A 13,720-nucleotide genomic window follows, 5' to 3' on the forward strand; every position below is an offset into this window, starting at 1 on the left:
GTTGTTGATCTATCAGGTGATTTTCGCATATCACCATTACTAGATCTTTGTGCATAGATTAATAACCCTCCATTATTATTCTTAAAAATCAGAAGACTACTAGGCTGACGAGATGAAAAGGCGATGTTAATGTTCTCATAATATTATTTTAGAGTTATTATATTGCCAACTGCCCTTCTATAAGAGAATCGTTGCGCTGCAGCCAACTTTGTCAGAAGTATTATAGCTACATAATCTCACATTTTATTGTATTACGTAAGGCGTCATACATCATTACGTAAGTATGGTGTGACATGCCCGTGAAAGCGCTTAAAAGTATTTGATTCCAGGATCTAAGTGAGGTATGTTAGTGTATCTATTTATTGAACTGTAATCTACTTTAAGTATTGAGTATTAACATAGTGTTCTTTTTATGTTATAATTTTTAGGCTGTCAGCCTTAGGGTGAAAATTGAATCTAATATGCAGTTCCCAACATTCACACCCTAAAACGTATCCGCAAAGTCAAACTAACTGCACAAGTAGACGACTCCACATGCTATCATATTGTGTACGCTTTCAATTCCTACATGCTCTATTTTTCGCTCTGTTTCAGAGCGTCAATAGCTATTCTATGTTTCCTGACATAAGCTTCTGCAGTCGCCTGAACGTCATGACGCTACAAATAAACATAATACCACAAACCTTCAAAACCTTCATTGTATATTACAACATTAGTTACTCGAAAATAACAACTCTAGCCATAACAATCAGCGAAGTAGCTAGCAATGCGAGACGACGATATTGGAGAGCCTGCCGCCATTGCAAGTCCTCGGGGCACAGAACCTGCTGCACCTCCACTACCAAAACTTCCCAGGAAGAAGTCACTACACTACCAAGACATCAAAACAAAATTCAAGTCTACACGTAACAAACTTTTTAAGCATGACCTCTCTTTGCAATTGAATCTATTAACTGCCGGCATTTCTCACGTACCAGAACATATTACGCCTATACTTAACAAGCATGGTGAAAATTATGTTATACTTGGATCTACTGGATTGACCGGATCAATGGTACTACAAGGTTTCATGTCACCATGGGTAGGGGCCTCACTAACGGAGGACACCGTAACCAGGACCTATTGGTGTTTCAATAGAAATAAAAAATCTTTGGAGATTAATTTAGATAAATTACCACAAACTTGGACTGCCATCATTGAATATTCCGGCGAGCAGCACATTCTACGCAAAAATGATGTCGTTATAAGACAGCATATTGTCGAGCAAGGAAAGCTAGGCCACGTAGAATGTCATTGGGACCAGTATGACTGGGGTTTAGTATTGCCAACTGGAGAAGTTAAAAATATTGTGATCAATGTCGTGCAACTCATCGAGAGTGACTCCAACAAATGGTGCGAGACCTTCACAAACCTATTTACAGGTGCCCGCAAGCTGTTGGATGACAGAACTCCAATTTATCTTCCTTCCGTGGATCAGATTTCCACTTTGGTATCAACCCTTGGTTCCAGCTCCTGGGAATCCCGTAAAGAGAAAACAACTCGTTCGTTTGTCGACTATACTTTAAACCTTCAACTCGCCAAAGCCTTCGCGCCAGACGCTACAAAAAGCACTCTAAAACATATGGTCATCGTTACGAGCTTCAACAACCTAGCTTTAGGTGTTATAAGCCCATATTTCCGCACCAAGCAAAAATTGGAAAACGACCTCACTCACGAGGTCCCCGGTTTAACTCATTTGACTATATTAAGACCAGGTCCATTGGTCGGTCAACACGGAAAACAACTTTCGCTGCTTCCCACCGCCCCAGAAGGCTGCAGTATCATATATAGATGTTACTTCTGGAAGAAAAATGCAGTGAAAGCTAGAATTAACTGGCTCAGCCAAGTTAGAGACGTTGGACCCTCCAAGAAGGTCAGTGAGATAGTAGCCAGAGCTACTTACCACCTACCGGGAAATTGGTTGGTTGGTTACTCCATCCCAGCTGCAAAGGTTGCGAGAGTCGCTACCCAAGAGGCATTAGCCAAGCGTACTTTGATTGAACAAGATCCTACCGCCCTAGTCGTTGAAGTTACTACTTGGTCAAGTCAGGAAATGGACAAAGCATTTGCCGCAATCTCCCCGTACTAAAATAAAAAAAATATATCCTTCATTTAAAAGTCGTGCGTTTCTTGCAATCCATATAGGAAAAACCAATGTCCGAATTGATTGATTTGAAGCAGGATATTGACTCTTTAAATAGGGAGAGTATGTTTTTTATTATTATTATGAATTTAACTTTAGTTGTGCTTTGTTCACAATACTAAACTAAGAATAGTCTTATCCATAGAAAAACATTTGAAATCCATAAAAGATGAATTAGAGAAGGAGAGGAAAGGCTTTGTGCTATCACAAGCTACTACTGACGCGATTATAGAGGACGGGATTGAGCTTAATTCAAAATATGGCTATTGGTGGGCTGATCATCCTGAAATGAAGAGTTACTTATTTAATCACAGTAATGGTTGGGATATAACCAAGAATAACTCTGACAGTACTACTAGGATTAAAACGCTTCGAAATGATATACTACGACATGACAGGGAGTTAAAGATGGAGCCTGATTTTGAACAACGAATGTTTGATCCATCGATAGCGTCGTTTTTTGACGTTGATATCTTGCGATCCCTAAGCAAGCGTAACAAACTAATCCCACCTACTGCAGCTGAGCAGTCCACTGCAGCGTTAGTCGATTTTGTTGAGTTGGAGAATTGCTATCGAATGTCAGGAATTACCTTTTTCCCTTTGGTTTCTCCAGGCAAACTACATGCGCTGAAAGATACTACGAAAACTGAAGAGATGGCGGACGAGCTTTTAGGCATTAGAATGGAAGTATTTAACGAATTGCAGCGCTGTTACGAGCCTCCTTACTACATCTTGTTGATGAGAAATCCTAAAGCGAATGACAACTGGTTATTATTTAAGCATACTATTCCGAGGGTTATTGACACTGAACATATATGGTCCTCTACTCATCATGGGATCATTTCTACTGATATGCAGATCCACAATTTTGCCAGGAGGTGTTACGTTGGGCTTCTAGACCTACATTATAGGGTGAATTTTGTTTCGAATTTAGATCCGGAGTTATTTAGAGACATTACAATAGACTCCTATGCTGTTTCGCTCTCATTTAAGGTAACCAACAACACTGAGGCGCTATCAGTCACAATCCAAATGCAAGAAAAATCTATAATTAACTGTAATATAGATTCTAAAATACACGACGAGTGGTCAAACGTCCTGTTAGGAGATATAGATGATTTGCCGGACAAGGTACGCACCCTTCAGGCATCAATATAGTATTTTCTGTAGTTTATAATGATAGGGAATATAAATGTATAGAATAAATGGACACAAGTATCCCATAAGCACGCCCAGAACCTTCTCAATCAAAGTGTGGTAATATATCGAGGTCACGCTTAGTAGCAAAAGCCACATCACTAGTACCGTCAAGGTCGAATACTTGGTAACTTTCATCAATTTCGCCTGCGGTATCTCGTTAGTTACAGTATACTTTATTAGGTCAGTCAATTCAAACCACAGTGCCAGACTACACGTCATAAGGTAGCAGAAGTGGCCACTTATATCAAATCCACCCTCCCATTTACCGCCCTTGCCGTGGCATTCCATTGCATTTTTAATATTATCGATACTACAATAGCCACCAGTCCACATAAATACATGATCAATAAACCAAAATTCAATAAATAAGAGGAACTTAACCATAGTAAACTTGAATGTATACTGAAGTCCCAGCTGTAACGCACTTCTATAGTTATATGCCTCATTGGCGCCAATATTACGTGAAGATAATGGAAGCCTAAACGCAGCTTGATTTCTTATTGAAAACTGTTGAAAAGCCAGAAAACATATTAATGTCATCCAGATCTTATTCCCATTATCTGCAAATACCACATTAAAAATATTATCGCTTTTAATGAGGTACCAGTGGTTCATTTCATACGCCAATCTCTCTTTACCTAGCACGAATCTCACCGTCATTCCACACAGCAGTATGATTGGGTAAATGAAAACATAGTACCGCCTAAGGATCGCCCTATCCACCTTGCTTAACGAGCTTTCCATTTTGTATTCTGGCTGGTAATGTTCTCCTCGCATTGTTAGATATCGATCAATTTAGTCGTATAATGCAACATCATTTTACGGTCGTTAAGATCAATTTTCAGTGAAATTTTAACAACCATTCAACATTGATTGGTGTATAAACCTCAATTAAGAAGCTATATATATCTTCAACGTCTGACTATGCTTTATTCGGAGCAGCTTGGATTGCCAATTACCGATAATAGGCGCTGGCGGCTTTACTGTGACACTTACGGTGCAGAAAGATGGGATTACATTCCAGAAGAAGATATTGAACGTATTCCTCAAACGAATTTTGTAAAATGGTTGCTCAGGACTGGTGATTTTCCTTATCCTAATCCCAAGGTTAATAGCTCAGATCCTGGATTCCGTGCCTCGGATGCAACTTATAATGGTGCGAAGTTCTTCTCTATGATACAAGACGAAGAATCTGGAATATTTCCATGTCAATACCAAGGTCCTATGTTTATGACGATTGGTTATGTTACTTTCTGTTACATTACTGGTATTGAGATTCCAGAGCATAATAAGGTGGAGATGATCAGATATATAGTGAATCTTAGTCATCCTGTTGATGGAGGATGGGGTTTGCATACAGAAGGAGCTTCTACAATGTTTGGTACGGTTGTCAATTACGTGATCCTGAGGCTTTTAGGATTACCAAAGGATCACATTGTATGTAAGAAAGCTCGAAGAGTCTTAATACACCATAGAGGAGCGATCAGTTCTCCCCATTGGGCTAAAATCTGGTTGTCGCTTTTAAACCTTTACGACTGGTCTGGCGTGAATCCTGCTCCGCCTGATCAATGGCTATTGCCATATTTTCTGACTACCCATCCGGCTAGATGGTGGGTCCATACACGGTCAATTTACTTACCTGTCAGTTATTTAGCGGGTATTAGGTATTCGTGTAAGTTGACGCCAATACTAGAAGAGATTAGATCGGAGATTTACGTTGAGCCGTATGATCAAATCGATTTCACCAAACATAGGAATACAACTTGTGGTGTGGATTTACATTATCCACACTCTATGGCTCTTGACATACTTAACTGCTGCATTGTTTTTTACGAGAAGTACTTACGTCCAACATGGCTATTGAAAAGAGGTAATAAACGTGTGTACGAACTAATAGAGAAAGACGTTCAGAATTCAGATAACCTTACTGTTGGACCTGTTAGCTTTGCTTTCTCCGCAATTGTAGCTTTTATTGAAAAGGGTCGTGATTCACCGGAGGTTGAGCGCTTCGCAGACAAATTCAAAGAGATCCTGTTTCATGGTCCTCTAGGTTTAACAGTGATGGGTACGAATGGTGCTCAGGTGTGGGACTGCTCATTGTTTATTCAGTACATGTTCATGGTTGACCTTGCAGAATTACCGGAGTTCAGAGATTCTATTGTTAAAGCTTATAAATTTCTTTGTCGTTCTCAATTTACTGAGGAGTGTGTCGAAGGTAGCTTCCGGGACAAACGTGTTGGCGGTTGGCCATTCTCTACGAAGACTCAAGGTTTTACCGTTTCCGACTGTACCGCCGAAGCATTGAAAGCTGTTATCATGGTCAAAAAGTCCCCTGCTTTTGCAGATGTCCATGACGAAATATCTACCAAGAACCTAGAAAATGCCATTGACGTTCTACTCAGCTTACAAAATTTAGGCTCGTTTGAATATGGTTCATTTGCATCATATGAGAAAATTAGGGCCACGCTGTTGATGGAGAAACTTAACCCAGCTGAAATATTTTGCAACATAATGGTTGAATATCCGTACGTTGAATGCACCGATTCATCAGTACTAGGTCTACAGTACTTCCTTGATAACTACGATTATCGTAAGGAAGAGATTTCCCACTCCATCAAGATTGCTGTTGATTATATTAAACGCTCTCAGCAGAAGGATGGATCCTGGTATGGATCCTGGGGTATTTGCTACACATATGCAGGTATGTTTGCTCTAGAGGCGTTGTATACAGTGCATGAAAACTACGAAAACTCTGAAGTAGTTCGGAAAGGTTGTGACTTTTTAGTCAAGCGACAAATGCCCGATGGTGGTTGGGGCGAATCAATGAGATCTTGTGAACTCCATACCTATGTTAATAGTAACAAGAAATCTCAAATTATCCAAACTGCCTGGACTGTGATTGGCTTATTACTAGCAGATTATCCTGACAAAGCTGTAATTGATCGTGGAATTCAAATATTGAAATCTAGACAAACTGTACATGGTGAGTGGAAGTATGAAAGTATAGAGGGTGTTTTCAACCATTCATGTGCAATTGAATATCCAAGTTACAGATTCTTGTTCCCCATGAAAGCCCTTGGGCTTTATGCCAAAAAATACGGAGAAAACGCCATTTAGCTTAATCTATGACCTTTAATAGGATTATAAACATTACATATACTAATTTTTTAATTCAAATCGTTTTCCACTTTGAAAACTTCCCATGCTTTTGTCAGAGTCGCAAAGATATTTTCCGCCAGCATTTTATTTTCCATACTGGTACAAGATGGTATTTTATCAGGATGAGTTTTGGCAATAGCTTTCAAATAGGTAACCTTCACTTTTTTTGGCAACACTAACTCACTTCCACTGACTGGGTTCCAATTGACCCACGTTAGCACGGCGGGTAGACCAACAAGCAATTGTCGCAAATCTGTTTCCTTTCCATTGATCCATTTATGGATACGAGCTTCAACTTTGTCATGCAGCTGGAAGCGTTCTCTTTCTCCTTGGGACTCATTTTCCTTGAACTTTTGCCTAGTTACAGGTGATTCCTTCGGTATAGTCCTAGTTCGTTCTGCTCCAGTTTCAAGAGCACGAGAGGGTTTTTGTGAGGGCGGTTTTGATTTTTTAGGTGTAATAGCCTTCTGACAGCGCGTTTTGCCAACCAAGACTTTGTTGTTTACTATGCCCATTGAAATTAAAAGCTTATATGCATCTAGAGCTTTTTCGTATTCATCGGAACCTTCCATAATTTCCGCTTTCTTTAATATAATCTTACTCCAAATCTCCCTATAAGTTTTTGGTGGATTTGAATATTGAATAACACTATCTAAGTCAGTATTATCCATCATCCCACATGCAGTTTCTATATGTTGCAATGCATTTGTTATTTCACCCATCTTCGATTCTGTCGCAATTATATTTGACAATGCTATGAAACGAAGGGGGTGAGAGGCAGGTAGAGTATTCAAAGACTTCATAAACGCATCACATGCTGTAAAGTAATCGCCTACTTGGAAATGATTCTTACCTTTAAAATTAAATTCTTCATAACCGGAAAGTTCTAGTTGTGAAATATGAGCACTTGCTGACGTGTAATTGACGGGAGATGAGAATTCGTCATCACTCAGATCCAGAAGTGTATTGTGATTATCAGTCTTCGGGGACTCTGCAGTTTCTTTTCTAGCGAATGCCGATGATGGCTCAACTGGACCCTCACGACCTGGAGAAGCCTTGACAGAATGGCCACCCCAGTGCGGTTTCATACTAGCTGAACAGCCCGAAGCCAACGGTGTTGATAGCGCACCAGCAACCGCCGAGCTCAGCCCGGATTTCCGCTGGTTACTTGACGCGTGGGAACTGTCGATTTTTGTCATGGTTTTCTGAATACTGTCCTCGACAAAAGTGCGCCCCCGTTTGATAAAGCCAGACGCCATTGACATGAAGTCACTTCCATCGCTTAGTGCGGTTGGAACATCATTTCTAGAATCAATATCTTCAATAGACTCAGAGCTCCCATCGTTCTGAACCTCCTCTAAAACCTGTTCATAGTTTTTCCCTTTGTCATAGTACGACTTGGCAATATCTATAGAAAGCCCCAAAGAAAGCATTTGAGCAAGCTCAAAATCCCGCTTATCATCTTGGAAAGATGGCTCGTTTTGGATTGGACTCCTTGAAAACGTAGCAGGATCATCAATGTCAATCAAAGACGCTTCATTTGTGTGAACCGATTGCGATGATGCCACCTTAGAATCACCAAAAAAGTCATCAAACACATCAGAAGCGACTGTGTTATTAGTTTGAGCGGAAGATAAATTTCCAAATACGGATTTCTGTTTCACTTGAAGTATATCATCAGGTGGCGAACAACTTTTAGGAGATGGAGATGAAGTACAAGTAGCTGAGGATGTCCCCTTTAACATAAGATCATTTAATGAAACATTTTTAGACTGCTTGCTTTTCACAACTTTACTCCCCTTAAAATTAGAAATTAGGTCTGCAAATGGGTCACTCATGACCTCCAATGTTGTCTTTATTTATGTTTAGTTACGTACCTTATGTAGTTAGACTTTCAAAGTTCATTATATGAAAATTAATATTATCAGTGTTATTATAGTGACTACAAGAAGCTATATGCTTAATAAATTGCCACCGCATACCATTGAACGTTAAAGACCGTTATATTTAGCGGAAATTAGTGTAAAGGGTATTATTTTAACTCTTCATACATTAGCCTAGAACAATTGGTATAGCATTTCTCTGTACAAGCTGTTGGGCTCGGAAAGATTTAAGTCAGGTGACATAGTAATTCATTGCATTAAAGTTAGCTGTTCATACCATATCCTCGGGTTTTATATTTCGTTGCTGTTTACGGCTCCATTTAGCAATGTGTGCTTTTTCACCTGTCCATTGAGTAAGGGTCTTTAGCCAATTGGATCCTTCCTCGGTGTTTAATTTCGGCTCTTCAGATATCGTAGCACCTCCGCTCTCTAACCTTTTACGCTGCAGCTCAAACATACGCTGTGAGTAATCTAAGTAAGCTTCTTGCTGCGAAGGAGTTAATTTCGTGTGATAGTCATATGTAGATACCCATACCGGACTCTGGCACTCAGCAGCTTCTTTCTGCTGTTTCGCTAATCTTCGTTTCATTGCAAACAGGTATTCGTAAAGAGAGGACAGAATTAGACAAGCCAATAAAAAGAGAATAATGATCATAAACCACATAAATATGAACGAGCCCATTTTGTCTGTATCGCTCATAAAAGACGCCAACTCAGATGCCTTGAGCGACTTGGGTACTAGGAACCACTCGTCTAGCCAATGCGTTTTATTCGCATTAGTAACTCCTGTCATTATACGTAGAATATATGGGTTTCATCAACCGGACCTTATTTTTGGGTTATAGTGGGTTTTCAATCAGATATTTTACATTAATGTATGTTGTATTGCCAACCTAGCCTAGTCGCCAATATTATTCCATCCGGAAGTAAAGCTCATATAATAGAACCGCATGGATTACATAACAATGAATGAAACCAATACAGCATTAAAATGCCACACTGACATTAGATGTCCCATTTTGCAGTAAGGTGCGTTTGCAGTGCGCAAAGTTTCGTATTGATATTTGCTGTCACACAAGTGTCAGCGGGCGCTGATAGAAAAAAAGACCAAAAATTCAGAAAACGGCAAAATGCAGAAAGTTGATGAAGAGCTGCAAGCCTCCACAGTACTGAATTTACTCCAGGTCCCTTATTTGTACTGATGATGCAACCAGCAGACGCAGGTGATCACGTGAGTGAAATCACTTTAGACGATGCAAAATTTTATCATGAGCTCTTGAAGAACCACATTACAGATTTTAACTCATCTCATCGCAAACTGCTAAACACCACCGAAACCAGCACTGAACAACGATGCATTTGATGTATACTATTGGCCCAGACGGCAAGAGAGTCTACACTCTAAAGAAAACCACCGATGATGGCGAGATCACTAAATCTGCCCACCCCGCAAGATTTTCTCCAGATGACAAGTACTCCAGACAAAGAGTTACTCTAAAGAAACGGTTCGGAATGTTGCCAAACCAGCAACAATAATGGTATGGATTATCAACAAAGCTTTTCCAGGCATTTCCCTTGTATATTATTTATGTATTGACTAAATTCAATATAATCGATATTTTTCACCGTAATAGACCTTTCCGAGTTCACTAAAATCCTGACCTTTTCATACCGGAGGTTTCTTATTCCCAGTAGTATCAAGGTTAAATTCGATGGCGTTGCCGTAGTTTTCACACATTTGACCCATTATTTCGATATTTTTATTTCTGCTATTAATACGCTGTAGCTCCTGGTTGAGGGTAGCTACACTCTGATTTAAACGTTCAACGTTACTGATAATCCTTGCCAAGATATTAATCTGCACCTTTTCATGCGGGTTTTCCATTTGGGAGGCTGATGCCATTATTTTCGGTCACTTGTGTGAATATTTCTTCTAAAAGGACAGCACTTAAGTTAATTTGCGCAGGCCAAATAGCTTCAATTACAACGACTCTTAGCTAAAGTTAACGGTAGCACACTTAGAATAGCCTTATTACGACCCAATAAAACTCTTATCGAACCTCTCTACTTAGTTTCTTGTGTATTTGTAGTTTTCCAGATTTTTCTTATTGATGTTTGCTAGTGCTCAACTTGACAACAAGGCATACGTAATTTCTCCAGGAGCAACGGTGTTCCAGACAAGAATATATCACAACGCAAAGGCCCAAAGGACTGTTGAGGTGTTTGTTAGCTGTATCTAACATCAAATATACATAATGGAGACTATTGATATTCAAAACAAGTCTTTTGTCCTTAGGTGGGTTAAAGTAAAACGAGGCGATGTGGTAAACTATCAATTGAAACCCTTGAAACGGTCAATATGCTTCGGAATTTATAAGAAGGTCAAGGATTCCCCTGTACCATCGGTTACAGTGGCCTCTAAGGGTTCTCCTAGCCAAAATTGGAACTTGTCGTCTCCGATAGAAATGCCTCAAGTACATATTGAGGCAGACGATACGAATTTGATGACAGAGTTTCGCAACAGAGCATTGAGCCTCAGTTCTAGTACTCTGACTCGTGATGACCTTGAAGATAGTAATGGGCTTTCACCTAGTCCTGAATTACAGGTTAGGCTTGACCAATCGGGGTTGTTGAAGGTTTTATGGAACGGGAACGTCAATGGTAACGAATTACATCAAGGTTCTTTGTCTGCTGAAGATGATACTGAGGATTCATATTATGCATTTGTTTTAGACAATACTTATTCAAAAACTGCTCGGAAAAAGGTGTTATTTAATGCTAGTGTGATTCACCACCCACCCTATTATGATTGTGAGTCAACTTTGTCCAAAGATGAAAATACCCAGGATTTCCCTTCATGTACGAACTCTACATCTGTATACGGATTACCGACTGTGAATAATTATTCCCAGAGTGAATTATTTCGCCTCAAGCAGGGACGAATTCTACAGGGATATCTCCTGAAGAAACGGCGTAAAAGGCTCCAAGGGTTTAAGAAGAGGTTCTTTAAGCTTGATTACAAATATGGTACTTTATCTTACTACATTAATGAGCGGAACTCGGTTTGCCGTGGGGAGATGGTCATTAATCTTTCGACTGTTAGCGCTAACAAGAAAACAAGGTTGATAGTCATAGATTCTGGAATGGAAATTTGGGCTTTGAAAGCCAGAGAAGAACAGGAATGGTTGACGTGGATTGAGGCTATTCAATCATGCTACAATAAACAGAATTCGAAGAATGCTGTTGAAAACGCATCTCAGAAAGTAAACTTGCAAGGCCAAGCACAAGCGCTGATGACAGAACTTCACCTGGCCCAAACGAAGTTGCAGGAATGCAAAAATTATGCAATGAGGAACAGCCAGTATTACGAAAGAAACGGCCCCAAAAATTCGGTTGTGCCAACTCCGTCTGATTCTGGTAGCTCTACATTATCTTCGACCAAGGTTCCATTTATTAGAAATAGAAATGTATCGGTTGCGGAAAACAGTAACGGGAATAATGACGCTAGAATAGTGGCTCCTTTAGTTTCTAATAGCACTTTAGGAAACCATGCATCGTCAAACAATCTTAATGGTCAAGCAAATGAAAACATGATGTATGAAAAATTGACCGAATTGGAGCACTACATTGCAACGATTTCCACACAATGCCGTATGATCTTTACCTCACCACTCTTTGTAACTTTTACAACGGCCGATAGACCCGACAAAAATGCTAGTACCAAATCTTCCGCAGCAGCATCAGTATTCTCTGAGGAGTTTTTTGATGCTTTGGATGATGTTAACGCTGTTATAATGTTAGATGATGAAGAAGGTGTTGACACACTTGACCAAAAATTGTTTAATGGATCAATGCAGCAGATTCTTGATGAAGAATATGAAACCGATACATCTAGAGCTTTAGTTGGAAGCGAATTCCATGATATTCAAAGAACTCCATCCCATGATATTCAAAGAACCCCATCCCCAGATAAACAGTCTTCCGATTCCAAAGGCCTTTTTCCATTACCTATAACAGAGACAATAATACGTCGTGATGATGTGCTCAAACCAACTACACCCCCTCCTAGTTTATTGTCCTTTTTACGGAAGAATGTTGGGAAGGATTTGAACTCAATCTCTATGCCGATTACCTCCAATGAACCCATCACTGTTTTGCAGTTAATGGCGGAAACCTTTGAATATTCTGAATTACTAACAAACGCAGCTCTAACTGAAAACCCAATAGATCGACTAGCGTTTGTAGCAGCTTTTGCCATGTCTTACCTTTCCATCCATAGGGTAAAAGCAAGAGCTATGAGAAAACCTTTAAACCCACTTCTTGGCGAGACTTACGAGCTAATTCGCGAAGACAAAGGCTTTAGGTTAATCAGTGAAAAGGTATCCCATAAACCGCAGGTTTTTGCCTTTCATGTTGAACACTCTGAATGGGAATGTAACTATGCTATTTCTCCTGTTCAGAAGTTTTGGGGTAAATCCTTAGAATTCACTAATGAAGGTATCATCCGAGTAACAATTAAGAGCACTGGTGAGAAGTTCCAGTGGAGTCAACCTTCTATGCTTCTTAAGAATATTATTACCGGAGAACGTTATGTGGAACCTTCAAATCAGTTTGAGGTCACTTCTTCGGAGGGTGCTCGAGCAGTTGTTTCATTTAAACATAGTGGGATGTTTAGTAGCCGGTCAGAAGATTTGAATATACTCCTTTACGACAAGAATGGCAAGCTCTGTGACAGTCTCAAGGGGCAATGGACAAGTGGCATTATACATAACAGGACTGGTGAGGTCATTTGGAAGGTAGGTGACCTCATTGCTGACGCACCAAAGAAGTTCGGCTTTACTAAGTTCGCAGCCAACCTTAATGGAATCACAAAGCTTGAAGAGGGAAACCTCCCTCCCACCGATTGCAGATTGAGGCCGGATTTGCGGTTGTACGAGGCTGGTGTCATTGAGGCATCGGAAGAGCTAAAGCTCAAGCTAGAGAAACAACAGCGTGAGCGTAGGAACAATGGCCTTGACTTTAGACCATTGTATTTCACAAAGCATAATGGTGAGTGGAGATACATCACAGGCAGTAACAGTTACTGGGAAAAGAGAAGACGACAAGATTGGCATGATGCTCCACAAATTTGGTGATTATACCCTTGATACTAAACTTTTTGTTTCATTATCCAACATTTAATTGATGGAATATGTCATTATAAAAACATCATAGGACCAGCAAGAAAAAAACAACTCATAAGATATACAAGGAGAGTGCAAGGATTGTGAATCTTTGAATCATTGATAAAACTACC

At 39.9% G+C, this 13,720-nt stretch overlaps 9 protein-coding genes across 9 annotated transcripts; 5 read left to right on the plus strand and 4 right to left on the minus strand.

Annotated features, from left to right (window-relative positions):
• Positions 1–766: 766 nt before the first annotated feature.
• HIM1 (Him1p) lies at positions 767–2,128 on the plus strand (the record flags this gene model as incomplete). Its single annotated transcript, XM_018131381.1, has 1 exon — positions 767–2,128. The coding sequence occupies one exon, from the start codon at positions 767–769 to the stop codon at positions 2,126–2,128; it is 1,362 nt and encodes a 453-aa protein (XP_017986731.1).
• Positions 2,129–2,193: 65 nt separating this feature from the next.
• MCM21 (Mcm21p) lies at positions 2,194–3,340 on the plus strand (the record flags this gene model as incomplete). Its single annotated transcript, XM_018131380.1, has 2 exons — positions 2,194–2,245; positions 2,316–3,340. The coding sequence occupies 2 exons, from the start codon at positions 2,194–2,196 to the stop codon at positions 3,338–3,340; spliced, it is 1,077 nt and encodes a 358-aa protein (XP_017986732.1).
• On the minus strand, positions 3,332–4,159 carry YFT2 (Yft2p; the record flags this gene model as incomplete). Its single annotated transcript, XM_018131379.1, has 1 exon — positions 3,332–4,159. The coding sequence occupies one exon, from the start codon at positions 4,157–4,159 to the stop codon at positions 3,332–3,334; it is 828 nt and encodes a 275-aa protein (XP_017986733.1).
• Positions 4,160–4,306: 147 nt separating this feature from the next.
• ERG7 (lanosterol synthase ERG7) lies at positions 4,307–6,499 on the plus strand (the record flags this gene model as incomplete). Its single annotated transcript, XM_018131378.1, has 1 exon — positions 4,307–6,499. One exon carries the CDS (start codon positions 4,307–4,309, stop codon positions 6,497–6,499), a length of 2,193 nt encoding a protein of 730 aa, XP_017986734.1.
• Positions 6,500–6,549: 50 nt separating this feature from the next.
• Positions 6,550–8,379, minus strand: SWA2 (auxilin-like protein SWA2; the record flags this gene model as incomplete). The annotated part of the gene is made up of 1 exon (XM_018131377.1): positions 6,550–8,379. One exon carries the CDS (start codon positions 8,377–8,379, stop codon positions 6,550–6,552), a length of 1,830 nt encoding a protein of 609 aa, XP_017986735.1.
• A 316-nt stretch (positions 8,380–8,695) lies between these two features.
• On the minus strand, positions 8,696–9,217 carry AW171_hschr31591 (uncharacterized protein; the record flags this gene model as incomplete). The annotated part of the gene is made up of 1 exon (XM_018131376.1): positions 8,696–9,217. One exon carries the CDS (start codon positions 9,215–9,217, stop codon positions 8,696–8,698), a length of 522 nt encoding a protein of 173 aa, XP_017986736.1.
• Positions 9,218–9,777: 560 nt separating this feature from the next.
• Positions 9,778–9,960, plus strand: NOP10 (snoRNP complex protein NOP10; the record flags this gene model as incomplete). The annotated part of the gene is made up of 1 exon (XM_018131375.1): positions 9,778–9,960. The coding sequence occupies one exon, from the start codon at positions 9,778–9,780 to the stop codon at positions 9,958–9,960; it is 183 nt and encodes a 60-aa protein (XP_017986737.1).
• A 130-nt stretch (positions 9,961–10,090) lies between these two features.
• On the minus strand, positions 10,091–10,327 carry DAD4 (Dad4p; the record flags this gene model as incomplete). Its single annotated transcript, XM_018131374.1, has 1 exon — positions 10,091–10,327. One exon carries the CDS (start codon positions 10,325–10,327, stop codon positions 10,091–10,093), a length of 237 nt encoding a protein of 78 aa, XP_017986738.1.
• A 352-nt stretch (positions 10,328–10,679) lies between these two features.
• On the plus strand, positions 10,680–13,559 carry OSH3 (oxysterol-binding protein related protein OSH3; the record flags this gene model as incomplete). Its single annotated transcript, XM_018131373.1, has 1 exon — positions 10,680–13,559. One exon carries the CDS (start codon positions 10,680–10,682, stop codon positions 13,557–13,559), a length of 2,880 nt encoding a protein of 959 aa, XP_017986739.1.
• Between the last annotated feature and the right edge of the window lie 161 nt (positions 13,560–13,720).

This window comes from Eremothecium sinecaudum, chromosome III (assembly GCF_001548555.1).
Source record: "Eremothecium sinecaudum strain ATCC 58844 chromosome III, complete sequence".
NCBI lineage: Eukaryota > Fungi > Ascomycota > Saccharomycetes > Saccharomycetales > Saccharomycetaceae > Eremothecium > Eremothecium sinecaudum.